The 18,189-nt window shown below is 52.8% G+C and overlaps 1 protein-coding gene across 3 annotated transcripts in view; it reads left to right on the forward strand.

The window, feature by feature from the left end:
* Positions 1–18,189, forward strand: part of BCORL1 (BCL6 corepressor like 1) — a 70,180-nt gene that overhangs the window by 18,299 nt on the left and 33,692 nt on the right. For all 3 annotated transcript variants that reach the window (XM_043974869.1, XM_043974871.1, XM_043974870.1), the window contains 4 exons: positions 3,812–3,942; positions 8,980–9,070; positions 10,037–13,051; positions 17,951–18,110. In XM_043974869.1, coding sequence (XP_043830804.1) covers positions 3,857–3,942; positions 8,980–9,070; positions 10,037–13,051; positions 17,951–18,110 — 3,352 coding nt within the window. In that variant the 5' untranslated portion in view covers positions 3,812–3,856. The remainder of the gene's footprint in view (positions 1–3,811; positions 3,943–8,979; positions 9,071–10,036; positions 13,052–17,950; positions 18,111–18,189) is intronic.

An 18,189-nucleotide genomic window follows, 5' to 3' on the forward strand; every position in this document is an offset into this window, starting at 1 on the left:
GCATAGAGAAGAGGAGGAAGAAGAAACGGGCCCAGTGGTGGTGGTGGCATGTGTGTAATCCCTGCTGCCGGCTGGGCTCAGGCTAGGGGGTCCTTGGGAGGAGGGGGAGGGCAGCCCAGAGGAGGCCAAAGCTTCCCTCGAGGCATTGGGAGCAGGCCCCCTGGGAGTGGCCACTGCCCTTCCAGGTCGGGGGAGAGAGGGAGGCTCAGTCTCAGAAAAGAGAAAGGAACGGGGGAGGGGCCCCAGGAGAGGTGACTTGCCCAATCTAACCCAGAGCCCTGGGGGTGGATCTGGGATTTGGGCTCTCCCAGTGGTTTGGGCAAGAAGGCTCTTTGCTGCCACCACCTTCCCAACTTCTTGTTGGCTGCAACCGATCATTACGGACCCATGGGACTGGGTGCCTTCCCGCTCCCCTCCATATGGCTTTCCAAGGTCCAGGAGCTGCTGGTTTTGTGACTGAGGGATCTTTCCCTCTGGTCAGATTGGCGTCTGCTGCCCGGGTGATTCGGGAGCTGAGCTAGTCTGCCCAGGTTCACAGCTGTATGTGGTCAGAAATGTTGCCCACCCACTGAGGTTTCAAGTAAGGATATTTGTTATGGGCGTGTGAGGTGTGTCACTCTGGTGGCATGAGAGGATCACTAGATTTGGTGCCAGGAGACCCAGGTTGGAGTCTGGGCTCTACCACCTGCCTACCTGTGTAGGTGGTTTGCTTCTCTTCTCAGACCTCCATTTCCTCATCTATAAAATGGGCATAATAACCCTTGCCTTCCTGGGCCCTGTTGGAAGGAAAGTCCTTTGCAGTCGGTAAAAAGCCCTAGAGAAAGGGGAGCTGTTGCTGTTGCTGTTGCTGCTTCGGTTGTGTGTTTGGGAGAGGAGGAGCTGCCCAGTGCTGCTTTGATCTGTGATCTTCTGGGAAATAGACTGTTGGCCTCAAGCATCTCCTGCCTGGGAGTGTGTTCCCTCAGCTGGCTACACCTCTTTCTGGGCTGGACTCTCAGTCCCCTGTGGGATCGAGCCCTATCGGCCAGTCAGCCTCTGCCGGCAGTGGAAGGCCATCTTTTAACCTGTCAAGGCCAAGTCTGTCTTTAATTAGCAGGAACACAGGGGAACTAGTGAGGCTGGAGTGGATCTCCAAGCCCCACCTGCCTACTGTTTTGCAGGGCATGGGCACACCTCCATTTCCAGGGGCAGATGAAGAGCCAGCAGTATGAGGTGGGGGGGGAGGGAGGGGGAGAAGGAGGGGGGAGAGGGGGAGAGAGACAGAGAAAGAAGGAGAGAGAGGGAGAGGTTTGGGCTTTTTTCCTTGGAGATTGTTATCTGGGTGATTCATCCCAGGCCTCGAGGTTTCCAAACCCCAGAGGGCCCCCACCCCACTCCCTACCTCTGGTTTGGGTCCCAGGGTCTGTGATACTGCGAATGCTCTCAAAACTGCACCAAATAAGTCACCTGGGAGTGGATGCCAGGCAGCCGCTCACCTAGGCCTGCCTCATTCCTCCAGAAGCCACCCCATCCCCTTCCCGTTGAAATGTAAATGGCTCTTGGAGGGAGCAGAGCCCTGATGACCTGAACCTTCTAATGCTTTGGGGGGGGGGGCGCAGCAGAGTGGGAGGGAGGGGGGAAGGGCGCCCATGGACAAAAAACCACCTGGTCCATTAGCTAATGACCTGATCTCCTGTTTCTTGGGCAGGCAGGGCTGGCTGACTCCACATGTTCCAAAATGAACTGGAGGGCTGAGGACAGGCAGAGCTCAGCTCCCCAGATTTCTGGGAAGCTGTGTGGGGAGCCTTGCCCTGGGGACTGGCGGAACCAGTGTTTAGAGGCCCCCCAGCCCTGTTCCTCTTCACACAGCTCACGACCCACTAGTGGCTTCGACCCTATGGTAAATCTAGCTGGAAGGGCCCTCGGAGGCCCAGATCTAATCCACCTCCTTCGTTTGACAGAGGAGGAAACTGAGGCCCAGGGAGGGGACTCGCTCAGAGTCATACAAGGAATGAGAGAGCCAAGTCTCTGGTCTTCTCACTCTAGAGCTCTTTCCCTCTGTGGAGTTGGTACAGAGGAAAGCCCACACACTGTAGAGTCAGAGGACCTGGGTTCAAATCATACTTCTGAATCTTCCTGCCTGCCTGGGTGACCTTGGGCAGGTCATGTGCCCCTCTGGGTGGGAGTTGGACTTGATCATTGAGCTGGGTTCCTTGCCCACTTCTCTACTTTCCTGTCTCAATAAATAGAAACTCCTTGAACTTTTTTGTGTGGGGGTGACTCCAGGGCCTATAATGTGGGTCAGCCATGATGACGATGATGACAAGACCTTTCTCTGGCACTTGATGATTGGGGGAGTGCTTACTAGATACAGCAGCCCTGTGGTGCCCTTGTGATCCCTGTCTGACAGATACCTGAGCACTCGAAAGGTCCCAGGAATTCTGGGATCTTGCCGGGGTCTCCCAGGGAGTGGGATCCATCTGACCCCAGGTCTTCCTTCCAGTTCTCTTTGTGCTCCGTACCACATTGGTGCATCCTCGTAGCTCAGTGAAGAGACTGCTGGGTTTGGAGGAGGAACCATGGTGTGAAGGCCATGGCATCCGTGTGGCTCATGGGACCAATGGAGGGCTTGGATTGGAGCCCTCCAAAGAGTCTTTCAGCTTGACATTTTACATGCTGCACTCAGTGCTTAGGTTAGCCAATACCATAGGTAAGGAAGGCTGAGCTTGGAATCTGCCGAACACCCCCCCCCAATAACCTACAGGGTCTTTGCTTTTACATACATCCCCAATACATGCTCATTTTGCTTTGCTTTGCCTGCCTCCCTCCCTCCCTCTCTCTCTCTCTCTCTCTCTCTCTCTCTCTCGCTCTCGCTCTCGCTCTCGCTCTCTCGCTCTCTCTTTTGTGAGGCAGTGTGGGTTAAGTGACTTGCCCAGGGTCACACAGCTAGTAAGTGTTAAGTGTCTGAGGCTGGATTTGAACTCAGGTCCTCCTGACTCCAGGGCTCGTGCTCTATCTACTGTACCCTGCCTCTTTCTCTAAAAACCTTGGACTCAATATATCGAGAGGCCAGGCTTGTTTGTGTCCTGGAAAACTGAGGCTGTTACCTACTTGGCCCAGGAAGCCAATCAGTGTGGGAGGCACCTAAGGCTGGCACTCTGGGTGATGCCACCCTTCTTCTTGTGGCTTGTACCTCCCTTCAGAGGGGCCGGCTACCTGCTGCAAGAGGTGGCATGCTCTCCCTGCGGGGCGGGGGGGGGACTCTAGGGGGAACTGGGGAGAAGGGAGGGTTTTGGGAACTCTAGTTGGTCAAGGTTCACATGTGGAAGTCCGCTTGCGCGTGGCCAGTTTAAGTGGTGCCGGTTGGGATATGCTCAGTCTGATTGGGAAAAGACCCCGAGGCAGGCTCAGTTTGCTTTGATCTGGGCCCATCTTGAGAACAAAAAAGGCCATTTCTAAGGGGAGTCTTGAAGAACAGGGGCTTTCCCTAGAGGGTCTTGGGGAGATTTCTCTGTCCACATCACGGGTTTCCCCAGGTAGCTTGGCTTCTGTTCCCCCCCCCCCCGCCCCCCCCCTCCCACACCTTTTCCCACCTCTTAGCTCACCTCCATTCCCCTTAGATGGGATCCTAGAACTGTTTCCGTAGTCTGTGGAAGAGGGGAGGGAATCAAGACTCAGGGAGGGGAAGGGACTTACCCAAGGTCATATAGCTAAAGCCAGGAACTGAGTAGAAAGAACCCTTGAGCAAAAAGGTCCATTGTCACAGCTGTTTGGAATCTCCCTTCTCCATGCACATGACTTTATCTTGGCTTTGTCTGTTTGGACCTCTTAGGCAAAGCAGCTCTGGTCGCTTCCATCTGGGTGGTGAAGGGCTGTCATGATCTCTACGGCACCACTCTATAGTGGGGTGCACAACTGGACCAGTACTGACCGCATTCGCATGTGTGGCATCAACGAAGAGAGGTAAGGCAGCTCAGCGGCTTCTTAGAAATAGCGGGTAGGGAGCAGATGGCAGAGTACTCAGCCCAGCCCACTGCCTCTAGAGGGGTCAATGGCTGGGTGAGTGGTAGTGTCAGTGTGTGGATTAGGGGGTGGGCAATAAGCTAGGCCTGGCCCTGGCCCACAGTACACTTGTCTTCCTCTTGATGCTCAGCCCCTCGAGCTCCCTGGGCTGTGTCAGCAATGGACCTTTGGCTGGATAGCCTCCACGGTGCGGTTCAGGGGAAAGGGAAGTTCAGGCTCTTTCAGTTTTATTTACAGGGCTCAGGACGCTGTCAGAAGACATGGAAACTGATCTTCAACCTATCCCTGGAAGAGAGGCAGTGCCTGACACTTTGAGAGTTCTCTGTGCTGGAAACTCCCATTTGCCTTTGCTAAATCAGCTCACACTTTTTTGTTTGTTTGTTTTTTGTTTTTTTGCTGGGCAATGGGGGTTAAGTGACTTGCCCAGGGTCACACAGCTAGTAAGTGTCAAGTGTCTGAGGTCAGATTTGAACTCAGGTACTCCTGAATCCAGGGCCGGTGCTTTATCCACTGCACCACCTAGCTGCCCCCAGCTCACACTTTTGTGTCTTATGCTAGGGCAGCAGGGACAGTGCTTGGGCTGCCTGGAAGGGCTAGGGAGTGGGCTCTCCCATTGTCTTATTTTTTGTTTGTTTCTTCTTTCTTTCCTTCCTTCCTTCCTTCCTTCCTTCCTTCCTTCTTTCTTTCTTTCTTTCTTTCTTTCTTTCTTTCTTTCTTTCTTTCTTTCTTTCTTTCTTTCTTTCTTTCTTTGTGGGGCAATGAGGGTTAAGTGACTTGCCCAGGATCACACAGCTAGTAAGTATCAAGTGTCTGTGGTCAGACTTGAACTCAGGTCCTCCTGAATCCAGGACTGGTGCACTAGCTAATGCACCACCTAGTTGCCCTTCTGGAATTGTCTTATTTAGGTATTGTTATTTCTCAAAGCAGTGATTCTTTCGGTTTTAAACCCAGATTCCCATTTAGAGCCATAATATTATCAATTTTAGGACCCTTTGAGGTCATCTCATCCAGCCTCCTTGTTTTCCAGGTGAGGGGACTGACTGACATCTGAACACAAGTCCTCTAAATCTTAATCCCAACATTCTTTCCATCTAACTACAAAGATCCTCTAGTTCCCAGTCTAGGTCTCTTTCTAATAGACCTCAGGTGATGCAGTGGAATGAATGTGGAATTGTGAGTCAGGATCTGGGTTCAAATTACTGTCACTACCTAGATGACTTTGGGCAAGTTCCTTCCCTTTCTGGGCCTCAGTTCCCTCCTCAGTGAAATAAGGAGGGGTTGGACTAGATGACCTGTGAGGTCTCTTCCAGCTCTAGAACTAGGATTCTGTGTGTGACCTTAGTTAGCCAAATCCAAGTCCCTTCCCCTATCTGGGTCTCAGTTTCCTCTTCTCTAAAATGGGGGGGTATAGTGGACTAGATGGTCCCTGAGGTCCCTTCATGCTCTAGATGTAGGATCTTGCAGCATTTAACCTCCCTGTGACTCAGTTTCCTTCTTTGTAAAATGCGAAGGTTGGAACTCTGAAGTCCCTTCCAGCTCTTGATCTAGGATCTTTAGTGTCTTGTAGCCAAATTTTGGGGGTTCATCCAACTGTAGATTCCAAGCTAGAGGGGACCTGAAGGTTCATCTGCTCAGTCCCACTCATTTTATAGATAAGGAAATTGAGGCCAGAGGTACTTAGAGGACTTGCCCAAGGTCATGAAGTCATACGTGGCAGAGCTAGGATTTGAACCCATGTCCTCTGACTCCCAGGGTTCTCTCCATTGTACAAAACTACCTCCACGACTGGTGATCCCTAGAAGCTTTTTTTTTCCTTTTTTTCTTTCTTTTTTTTCCCCATTTTGGGGCAGTGAGGGTTAAGTGACTTGCCTGGGGTCACACAGCTAGTAAGTGTCAAATGTCTGAGGCTGGATTTGTCTAGAAGCTTTTTAATAAATTGTGATGTCTCTAACCCCACAGCCCTGGGTGGTGGTCGGTGCCAGCCAGCATTAGCCCCATTTTTTAGAGGAGGTATCTCTTTAGAGGAGATATCTCTTGGGTTGGTGAATGAATGTCCCAGTCTACCTGGTGGGTTGCGGTAACCTTTTAAGTGCTGTCACTTCTGTTCCTTCATTGCATGTTGTCATCTCCCAGTCATAGTCCAGACCATGCCCTAACCGATTTCCCAATTTCAGCCTTCCTGTATTTAATAACCGAATTCTTTGGCCCTGTAAAACTTGGAGAAATGATGGTTACCTAATAGAATATGCTTTGAGGTCATTGAGGCATAGTGTCAGATTTCGAGCCAGAATGGATCTTAAAGGTCATGGAGTCCAAAGCCTTCATTTTCTAGACAAGGAAACTGAGGCACAGGGAAGTGGGAGTGACTCACTTAGGTTCACGGGGCTAATTAGTATCTGAAGCAGAATCCAGACTCGGGGGTTGATTACTGACTTTGAGGTTGCCACCGAGCTGCCTAGGTCAAATTCCCTCTTCTTTTCCCCCCACGCCTACCCCACTCCCTGCAATTTGACAAGAGAAAATAGATCCAGAGCAGGGGGGCAATAGGGGAGGGGCCGATGAAATCACAGATCCTCCCCCTCCAAAAAAAATCACTTCCTATTAAGTCTTCCCACATTTCTTTCCCTTCATATTCATCATTATTTCTGTTCCCCTCATTTTACACAAGAGAAGGGAAGGAGTGAATCTGAGCTTGTGGAAGCTTTACTGGGAGTTTGCTCTATCAAGGTTTTGCAGCTGCTCCTAGGGAAGGATATCTATTTCCAGGGATAATTTCATGCTGGGTCAGGAGGGGATGGAGAGGGGGAGGTTTATGTGTAGGGAGGAGCAGGGGGATCTGATCCCTTTCTCCTCTCCCCTTCCTGGCTGGGGCTTTTGTGTATTCGTGTGTGTGTGTGTGTGTGTGTGTGTGTGTGTGTGTTTCTTTTTGTGTGTTGGGGGGGGTTGCCACAAAAGACAATAGATCGCTTCTCCCTCTAGTTTCTCTGGCCCCTGTAATGGGGGGATGAGAATAGGGGACCCTTTAAATGGACCTCCCTTCTCCCCCCCCCCCCCAAAAAAAGGCCATCTCTGGCAAATTCAAGTTGTGACTTGTGCCTACCCACCTAATCCCAGACTAGGTGTGGGCCTTGATTTTCTGGTCTCTCAGGAGTTGAAAATGTGGGTCCCCCCCCATCTTGCACAGTTCCCCCAACTGGATCCACAGCCCTTCCACCCCTTCCTGCTCTCTGTGTCAGTTTCCATAGCCAGGGGACACGCCCACTTCCGACATTCTATCCGCCTTTTAAAGGGCCCTCGCTTCTTTCCGTTGGTTCTGTCCCCGTCATTGTGCTGCTCTGGAAAGATGGGGAAGGGCTTTGAGGGATGTCCCTTTAGGAAGGGCTCCTTGCCCCTTCTTTTCCCCCTTCCCCCTTCCTTGTCCATTTTGCTTTCCCTGCCCCAAGTTTTATTGGGGGGGGGTGGATAACAAATTGACCCCTTTTTCAAAGGGTGAGGACAGGTCTGGGGGGGGGGGGCCCTTCCCTCGATCCTGATGTTTTCATGGAGAAGTCCAGACTTCCCATGGACTACAGGGCCTGGCAGAATGGGGGATTGGGCCTTTGGAAGCAGGAGGCAAACAAGCCACCTTTCTCTCCCCAGAAGTATCCAAGCATTCTTGCCTGGTGCATTTCCCTCTTCAGAACTGAGGGAAGATGCCTGAGCCTTGTTCTGCCTGGACACTGTCTTGGCCGGCTCTAACCTGGGTCTTCTGCTGCTCTCACTGGGCACATTTTCATCTTCCTGAGACTAGGCCGTGCCGGGCCATTCTAGCCTTTTGTTTTTCACACCACAGTCATTTCCCTGTGTACCCCACCACCACCCCCCCAAATCCATCATTTTTAGCGAGTTAAGTACAGCTGATTGTGGTACCATTCTGTATGCAGTGCCTCTATACCTATAACCCCTCCCCTTCTCCCCGCCACTGAGAAGGGTCACGTCTTACTTCATACATTCTCCTGGACTTCCCGATCAATCATTGTCTAACTGCTTTTTAGTATTGTGATCGTTTCAGTGATTGTGAGGAAGGCTTATTATGGGCTCCTAGAACCAGAGCTGGAAGGGACTTCAAAGGCCAGAGAGTCCAACTCCCTCATTTTACAGAGAAAGAAATAGGCTGAGATGGGAGGTGACTTATCCAGGGTCACTCCAGTAAGGGGGGGCGGGGCGGAGCTGAGATTTGAATCAGGGTCATCTGACTTCCAAGCCCGTGGTCCTTCTTCTCCGCTCCTCCCATGGGCTGGTGGGCGGGCATGGGAGGGGCTGGGTGGAGTTCCCCCTGCATATTCAGGCACACACTGGTTTCCTTTAAGTGCCCTCTTGGTGTGCTGGGGGCATCCCAGAGATCCCTACCTCAGGTGCCTCGCCCCTGCTTGGGGAAACCGGCGGACCCCTCGGTGTAGCTGTTAGAGCAGGCCACCCATGGGGACCTCGCTTACTCCTTTCAATTGAGGAAGCTGGGGATTGGACTCCTTTTCGCATCCTTCTCCAGTGCATTTCCAAAGGGGCTCTTTTAGGGGCATGTTTGTTCTGTCAGACAAGGTCCAGCGGGGTGTTTGGGAGCATTTGTTGGCCACGGGCAGAGCTAACCTCCAGGGCCCAGGATTCCCCAGATTCAACCTTTGTCGCCCTGGAGCTACTGGGAGAGGCCAAGGCTTCTGGGGGCCTGGGTTGGGGAGGAGGCGGAAAGTGGGATGAACAACAAACATTAATTAAAGTCTTCTGGGAGGAGATAGAAAGTTTAGATAACCATGTCCCCTGACCTCAAGAAGCTCACTATCGAGTAGGGGGTGAAGCCGCCAGCCCGGGAAGCTATAATTTACTTCTTTCCTACTGTGTATGAGCCAGGAAACAGCTTGCTCTGGGAGCTCAGAGTGGAGCGGAGGCTGGGCACGGCCACAGAGGTCTCACCCCCTTGTCTCTCTGTCTCCCCTCTGCCAGGAGAACGTCTCTTTCTGATGAGGAGTCCAAAGTAGCTGGCTGCCAAGGCTTTAGACCCCAGGACTTTTGTGTCAGTAGCGGCTTTTCCAAGGTAAAAAGACAGGGCTGCTGAGGATGCTGGGGGGAGCATGCCCCCTAGCCCTCCTGCTCCCTCCCGAAGTCAGAGAACCCTGGATTGAAAGGGACCCTGGAAGCCACCATCTAGTCCAACCTCATTTCGCTGGTGGGGAACCAGAGCCAAGAGAGGGGAGGTGACTTGCCCAAGGCCATAGGTGTCAGAGGCATGATTGGAACCCAGACCCTGTGACTCCAAAGCCAATGCTTTTTAAGCTCCATCTGCTGGAGTCTCTCTTAGGGCGCATTGTGATACCACCACAGGCCCTGGGCAGGTGGTGGTGATGGGTGGCACCCTGGAGAGAAGAGATGACATCAGATGAACATCAGCTCTGGAGCCAATTGCTATCTTGACCCTGAGGTTGACTCGATGGGCTGACCTGTCTTGGCCCTCTTGTTTCTCTGGAATCCTATGATTGCCATGCCACTGCCACCCAGACCTACTCTCTCTCTCTTTTTTTTTTTTGCAGGGCAATGAGTGTTAAGTGACTTGCCCAGGGTCACACAGCTAGTAAGTGTCAAGCGTCTGAGACTGGATTTGAACTCAGGTCCTCCTGAATCCAGTGCTAGTGCTTTATCCACTGTGCCACCTAACTGCCCCCTCAGACCTACTCTCACAGGAGAAAACATCTGTCAAGTGAATTCATGCTAAGAGATTAATGGTGGCCATTTATTGCATTGAGAGTATTGGATGGGAGCCAGGAGCCCTGGGTTCAAATCCTAGCTCTGAGGCTAGCCTTGGCAGGATCAGATCAGCTCTGCTCTCTTGTGATCCCATGCTGAGTTCTGTTGGACTTCTTCCTCTCTTCGACCCCTCCTCCCCTCCTCGCTCTCCCACCATTGCCCCCTGGCCCGCTAGCTTTTATTTCTGGGGGTATCTGGAAGGGTCAGAGATACCTGGGGTGGGGCATTCCCTCAGATGCTTCCTCTTCTGTCTTTGCAGGTGGAGCTCACGGCAGTTGGTGGTGGCAGTGATGCCCAGGGGGTGGACGCAGCTAGTGGTGCCAAGGAGAAATTTGGACACAAGGCAGGGGAGCAGCAACCCAGCACTGAGCAGAAAATGGCCCCTCCTGGGCCCGATGGTATTTTTACCCCATTAACCAAGCCAGGGGATGGCCCAGGACTCAGTAAGCCTCCCTCCACTGACGCCACAGAGCCGGGCAGCAGCCGGGCTGAGCCCCACATAGACAAGCTGGCTACCCGCCCCCTGGCTGGGCTGAAGGCACCAGAGCACCAGCATGCTGCGGGGCAGAAGAACACTTGCATTCTGGCCACACTAGGCATCGGGGCTGCTATGGAGGGGGCCTTGCCTTTGGTGACTGCTGACGTCAGTCCTCTGCCTATCCCCGTTTCCGGCCCTGGCCCTGTGCCCCTGTCGGCTTCTATCTCTGTGCCCCTGGCCGTTCCTGCCTCCGTTACCCTTTCCGCTTCTGTCCCTTCCCCTCCGTTGGCCCCAGCCCCGACCTTGGCTCCGGCTCCCATCCCCATCTCAATTGCCACTCCGGCTTCCATTCCTGCAGCGACCCCCCTGTCGCTCCCAGCTCTGGTTTTGGCTCCCATCCCCGCCACGGGCCCTGTCCCACCCCTACCCACTCCTGCCCCATCCCCAGCCACCCTCCCAGGCCCTCCTCCTACTCTCATCACCGCCTTTGCCGCTGCCACTCCTGCTCCGCCACCCACTCCAGCTCCTGTATTTACCCCAGCTCCGACCCCTGGTCCTCAGGCCAAGCCTGCCCTGGCCCCCGTTCCCACCTCAGCTCCCATCTCTGCCCCCTTCAACCTCAATCGAGTGTGTTTCCCTGCCACCCAGGCTCCTGCTGTGCAGAAGGTGCCCCTGTCCTTCCAGCCCGGGGCCGTCCTGGCCCCAAGCCAACCGCTGGTCTACATCCCTCCCCCAAGCTGTGGGCAGCCTCTCAGTGTTGCCACGATCCCTGCTCCATTAGGAGTGTCCTCCACGCTCACGCTCCCCGTGCTGCCCTCGTACTTGCAGGAGAGGTGTCTGCCAGGCGTTCTGGCCTCTCCTGAGCTCCGTTCTTACCCTTGTGCTTTTTCTGTGGCCCGCCCGCTGACTTCAGATCCCAAGCTGGTCTCTTTGGAGGTAAACGGACTCCCCTGTACCTCTCCAGCTGGCGGAAGCAGCACCCAGCCTGTGCCTGATGGTGGCCCCACTCCTTCAGGGGATGTCCCTCTGCCTGCCCCCACCGCCAAGGTTCTCCCCCCACCACCCCAGCCTTCCCTGCCTGCTGTTGGAGGGAGCTCCACCCCAGGGCACCCCCCCAAGGCCCCGGCCACCACAGAGCATCATGCAGAAGGAGCTTCTGCCGCCTTTTCCCCTCTCAAGTCCCCACCACAGCTGGAACGAGAGATGGTCTCCCCACCTGAGTGCATTGAGATGCCTTTGGACCTCTCTTCCAAGTCTAACCGGCAGAAGCTTCCACTGCCGAGCCAGCGCAAGACCCCGCCCATGCCGGTGCTGACACCGGTGCATACCAGCGGCAAGGCCTTCCTCTCCACGGTCCTGTCCCGCTCCCATCGGGCAGCCCAGGCCACCGGCAGTAACGTCACATCGTGCCTAGGGACTGCCTCCCCATTCGTCATCTTCCCCGATTTTGTGAGAAACGGGGACCCGAGTGCCTGGGTGAAGAACTCCACAGCATTGATCAGCACCATCCCTGGGACCTATGTCGGGGTGGCCAATCCTGTGCCTGCTTCCCTGCTACTGAACAAAGATGCCAATTTGGGCATCGTCCGAGACCCCCGGCACCTGCCCAAACAGGAGCCCATCTCCATTGTTGATCAGGGAGCACCCAAGAACCCCACCTCTGCCTGCGGCAAAAAGGGCAGCCAGTCATCACCAGCCGAGAACCCAGTCAGGCGATCTACCCCGGCTCGGATTGCCCCTGGAGTACCTACCTGCCCATCTAAGGAAATGCCATTTTGGAAACCCACAGGGCAGGGGAGCATCTACTCAAGGTGTTCGATCAATGGGAAGCCCACCACGGCCCAGGTCTTGCCTGTTGGTTGGTCACCCTATCACCCATCCTCACTCTTTTCAATTGGCATCCCCAATCCTGGGCAGCTGACTGCACATCAAGGGGTGCCCATCAAACCGGCTGGCATCGCTGGGGAATTCTCTATGGTGCCATCAGCCAACCCCAGTGAAGCCGCCCATGGGGTTGCTGAGGGTCAACCAAGACCCAGTGGGCCTTTCCCAGAGGGGCAGGAACCTGTTCCGAAGAGCAGTAGCTGCCAGCAGCCCCCCACCAAACCCTGTGAGGAGCCAGTTAACTCTACCATCTTGATCCTGGGCCCCCAGACAGGCAGCCTACCCATGTCTCTCCAGCCCAGCAATATTGGAGAGGTGAGAGGGATGAAGGCCAAGACCGGGAGTCCCCCCCAAGACCAAGGGCCAGAGGATTCTGAGAGCCAGCCAAGTCCTGATCCCCCTTCCAGTCCGGAGGGCCCCCATAGCTCTTGCGGCCTGAAGCCAGCGGGAGATAGCAAACCCAAGAACAAGGTGCTGGCCACCTACCTGGCTCCTGACTTGGCTTTGCCTCCCTCTCAGGGCTTCCCCAAATTGTCTGAGATGCCCTTGCTACCTCATGAAGGCCACCTGAAGGAACTCAAAGTTAAAGACGAAGTACAGGGGAACAAGAGGAGCCTAGGCCTGGGAGCTCGTCGCAAGAGTGATGGCGACCTCAGCTGGGTGAAGAAGGAGAACGTGATGTTCTCTCTGAATCAGTGCTTCCAGGCCGAGGGCTTTCTTGGGGGCTCAGCCAGATCCAAGGCTGGGCAGAGTCAACACAGACAGGAAGGTCACAGTACCTTCCCCTGCAAGAACAAATGGCACGCTGATGATGGCACCAAGGTGTCTTCAAAGAGGATGAAGTGCAGTCGGGCTAAGGAGGACGACATGTCAGCCAGCAAATCTCGAGGCCGAAGCCCCCACGGACACAAGGTGGGTACGGCAGTGGCCACAGTGGTGGCCAGCCTTGGTGTGGGTGCATCCCTCCTCAGCCAAAGTGCTGGGGGCTTGAGAGCCCTCTTTCTGCCTATTTATCAGCTGGGAAAAGGAGGCCTAGAGAAGGGAAGGGTTTTAGCTGAAGTGATAGGGTCTAGGATTCCAGCCACAGGACTCTTTCTACTGCATAGTAAGGGACTCAGAAAAGTTAATACAATTTGGACTGTTTTGTGAGAGAGTAAGTGTGAGCAGCTGAGTGACCTTGAGGTTGTTTAGCCTGGAGAGTAGAAGGCTTGGGGCGTGGCAGCTGCCTACACAGGCCCAAAAAAAACTTTTGAAAGAAGGAATCATCTTGTTCCATCAGGGGCCCCCCAGAAGGCAGAATGAGGAAGAGCGGAATTACAGAGGGGTAGAAATAACAGGAAACCAAACACTTACTAAGCACATGTGTCACTCAATATGTTCAGGCACTGTGCTAGGTGCTAGGCTACCACAGGCCAAAACTCCCTGCCCTCACAGGACTTATGCTCTTTGTTCGTTTGTTTGATGGGGCAGTGAGGGTTAAGTGACTTGCCCAGGGTCACACAGCTAGTAAGTGTCAAGTGTCTGAGGCCAGATTTGAACTCAGGTCCTCCTGAATCCAGGGCTGGTGCTCTATCCACTGTACCATCTAGCTGCTCCCTTTTACTTATTTATTTTAAATTCAAATTTTTTTAATTAAAAATTGGGGGGGGGCTTATGTTCTTGTTTTTGTTGTTGTTGTTGTTTTTTTTTTTGCGGGGCAATGGGGGTTAAGTGACTTGCCCAGGGTCACACAGCCAGTAAGTGTTAAGTGTCTGAGGCCGGATTTGAACTCGGGTACTCCTGACTCCAGGGCCAGTGCTCTATTGATTGCACCATCTAGCTGCCCCCCATGGGGGCTTATGTTCTAATGGAACTTGTCTAAGGACACAGGAAGGTCACAGCAGCTTCCCATGCAAGTGGTACGCTGATGATGGCGCCAAAGTGTCTTCAAAGAGGCAGAATGGGGACTCAAACCTGCCTTAGAGCAGAGAAGGCCAAATGTCATTGGCCTGTTAGGATCATAGAATCCAAGATTTAGAGCAGGAAGGGATCTTAGAGGAAAAAACTGAGACCTAGGAAAGTGAAGTGACTTGGCCAGGGTCACACAGCTAGTGACAGCCAGGACTGTTTCCATTGTGCCTTAACAGTTGATGATCTCTAAGTATGAACTCAGCAAAGCCAAGTGACCTGGTCAGGGTCACACAGCCAGGTGTCAGAGGAGAGTCCTGAGCTCAGGCCTTTTTGATTCAGAGAACAGGTCTCTAACCCCTGTGCTACGCCACCTCTCTTGGCCATAAATCAGAAGTGTTCTAAATGATATACCCACAAGGTGTCACTTGCCCTCAACTTTTTTTTTTTTGGTGAGGCAATTGGGGTTAAGTGACTTGCCCAGGGTCACACAACTAGTAAGTGTCAAGTGTCTTAGGCTACATTTGAACTCAGGTCCTCCTGACTCCAAGGGCAGTGCTCTATCCACTCCGCCACCTAGTTGCCCCTGCCCTCAACTTTTAACAGCTCGTCTCTTAACTCCACGCAGAACAACCAACCAATCTCGAAAGTGTTTGTTACATGGTTGCCATGTGCCAGGCAAAGAAAAAGATAGGCCAGGCCCTGCCTTCAAGAAGCTTTTCCTCCACTAACTTCCAGCAGCATTTCCCCATCTTGTTCCTTAGAAATCCTGTTTCTCTGCCACAGATTCTGTGGGCATTGGAATAAGGGCATCAAGGAAGGGGCAACAAATGGTGTGGGGGGGAGCTGTGGTGCCCTAGAAAACAGAGACCAAAGGCTAATTCTCATCCCAAGTCAGCCACTGAATAGCCATGTGACTTTGGCCTATCCTTCTCTGGGCCTCTGTCAAGGAAGGAGGAGGCTGGGTTGGGTGACCTCTGATGTCCCATCCAGGGCTCACAGTCAGGGGTCCAGTGGGCAAACTGAATCAGTATGGTGTTCCTTTTTTAACCAGTTATGTTCCTGCCTCTGCCCAGGAGACCCTTGGAAATCTGACAGGGTTGGCTGCTTCAGCCCCTCTGTTCTCCCACTACCACTGCCCCCACACCCAAACTCAGGTAGCCCAGATGGCCCTGGGAAATGAATATTTCCTCAACCTGACATCTGCCAGGCCTGCCCCTGCCCCTATGCAGAGCCCCACCGGTGGTGCTGGCCAATCAGCAAGTGAGATGCCACTGTGTGCCCTCTGGCCTGGATGTGAAGTACAGGCGGAAAAAAAATTTAACTAGAGTCTTTTTAACCCACTCTGGCCTTCCAGGCTTTGACTTTGTTCCCCCTATTCCCAGAGAGGCAGTGGTCATTTGCGTTAGGGCTTCTTGCTTTTCACATCTCCCTCCTTCCTGATCTAACTCCCTGTCCAGAGAGTCATCCTTTCTGATGAAGAGTAAGGAAGAGGGGGAAACACAATCTAGCAAAACTTGCCCACACATCGGGAAAGAGCTAGGCTGATTTAACTGTCATTGTGCATCCATAGGCCCTCACATTTCAGAGACGGGCAGGAGGTGGAATGGGCTCCTCTCCAGGACCAACTGTCATTTTTTTCCTTTTTTTTTTTGTGGGGCAATTGGGGTTAAGTGACTTGCCCAAGGTCACACAGCTAGTAAGTGTCAAGTGTCTGAGGCTGGATTTGAACTCAGGTCCTCCTGAATCCAGGGCCAGTGCTCTATCCACTGCACCACCTGGCTGCCCCCTGCCCCCCAACTGTCATTTTCAAAGCCTTTTCTTTTTACTAATCAATGTAAGCATATATGGAAAACATCCCCACTTGGCTTTTTGTTTCTGCTGTTCCTTGCCCCAGCTGTGTGGGGAGACTCCAAAAACCCTGGGTCCAAGGCACGACTCTTCTACTGACTTATTGGTATGACTTTGGCTAAGTCCCCTCCCATGTTGGCTACTCAGTTGGTGTCTCTTAGCTCCAGATCTAGTCTTTTGGTGGCTCTGGGTCAAGTGCCACTATGCCTAGCCCAGTTATTCTGGGCTGCTTGATGTGGCAGGGGCTAGAAGGTGATAGTTTAAAGGGGAAGCATTGGAGTCTAGTGGGGAAAAGCATTCTAGATTGGTAATTGGGAGATCTGGGTTCTTATGGGGTGACCCTGAATGAGGCCTCAGGTCTAGCAAATGTGGCTAAAAAGTCCTGTCCCCCCCCTTTCCCCCCCCCAACAGTGCCATTAGGAGACCCAGGTAAAGTGATGGACATGGAAGCCCACTGCAGGGAGGAAGTGGGATAGGCACATTTTAATTGCTTAACATAGAAATCCTAACTGAAAGGTGATAAATGAGTTATTAGTCTCTTGGCCTTTCTCTCTAGCCTTTGAATTAGTTTTCAGTCCATCCAAGGTTGAGGCCAATTCAACCCCAATTACTTATGGGACATGGCTCCGAAGCCAGTTCCCCTACCCACAAACCTTCAGGTCTGCCATTTCCTAGCTGCTGGAGTGCACACCCCCAATTTCAGAATTCTGGGTTCTTCACAGCCTGTATTCCAAAGTAGTCAGGCTGGTGAAGCTTGTGGAGAGGCCCCTTTAGAAATGTGTTTGTGAATGTAGGAAATGCAGTGCAGAGGGTTACAAAGGAAACCAGTTCTATCAAAACAGACATTAAAATCATTACTGGGGCAGCTAGGTGGCGCAGTGGATAAAGCACTGGTCCTGGATTCAGGAGGACCTGAGTTCAAACCTGACCTCAGACACTTGATACTAGCTGTGTGACCCTGGGCATGTCACTTAACCCTCATTGTCCCACCAAAAAAAAACCCCAAAACATTACTAAGTTCACGGCCTGGTTCAGAATCCCTTCCCCAGGCCACCTGCCTCACACTACCCCTCAGCCTGGTTGCAGCTCTCCAGGCCCCATCCATGGGGGCCTTTGTTCGTCCTGTTCCCCTAGTGTGTAATGGCCCTTTAGGGAAGTCCGCCTTCCTCCAAGGCCCAGCTCAGGTGCCCTCCTGTCCGGGAAGCCTTCTCCTCCCCCAGTTCTTAATGGCACATGGCCCAGACCTGTCTCTAATTCCCCTTTGTGTCTTCATTATTTCTCAGTGGGTCTCTTCCCATGACTTTGTAAACCCCTCAAGAACAGGATCTGCGCTACATTCTGAGGCATCAAGGTATAGGAAAGGGCTGGACTTGGGAGTTCCAAGAGACCCATGTTCAAATTCTGGCTCTGCTACTTCTTGGCCCTCTAGCCAGTCATTTAACCATTACCTCAGTTTTCCTCCTCTGTAAAATGGGGGTGATAATGTCTGTACTACCTCTTTAACAGAGCTGTTACGGGAAAAGTACTTTGTAAACTTCAGAGTGTCAGAGAAAGATCATTGTTTATATTCCTGGAGTCTGGCATGGCCACACAGGTTAGGTACCTAAAAGTTCTCTTAAATTCAGCAAGCAGGGGCAGCTAGGTGGTGCAGTGGATAAAGCACCAGCCCTGGAGTCAGGAGGACCTGAGTTCAGACACTTGTGACCTGGGCAAGTCACTTAACCCTCATTGCCCCACAAAAAAAGAAAAAAAAGAAGAAATGCTTGTTCTCTCCCTCCCTGTGATTCTGTAAACAGGCCAGTTTGACTAAAACTGCAGTTGTTAAAGGGAAGTAATGTGAAACAAGGTGAGAAAGATAGGTTGTAGTCAAACCATGAAGAGCTTTGAATTCCAGGCTGTTTTGTATTTTAATCCTAGAGGCAAGAGGGAGCCACCAAAGATCCTTGAGTGGGGGAAGTAACATGAACAATGCTTCTTGAATTGGTTGGAATCGAATGGCATTCCTCCAAGGGAAGGAGTGTCTTTTTGCCAGCTAGTCTGATGATAGACATGTCTCTCCCTATCCCTCTGTAGTGGAGGAAGCATCATGGGGATTCCCATGATTCCAGCAAGAAAGGCTGCAAGGCCTCAGGCAAAGAGCACAACGGCATACGGATCAAGCACAAGCGACAGAAGTCTGCCAAATCCCAGTCCCAATTGACAGGATTCCGAAGAGGAGATGGACATGAGGAAGGTAGGCCTTACCCTTGGCATCTCTCTGCTCCTGTGGCATCCAGAAAAGGTGGTAAGCACCACCACCCTTAAGGAAGCTA

The sequence above is a fragment of the Dromiciops gliroides genome, chromosome X, assembly GCF_019393635.1.
Source record: "Dromiciops gliroides isolate mDroGli1 chromosome X, mDroGli1.pri, whole genome shotgun sequence".
NCBI classification, from domain to species: Eukaryota; Metazoa; Chordata; class Mammalia; order Microbiotheria; family Microbiotheriidae; genus Dromiciops; species Dromiciops gliroides.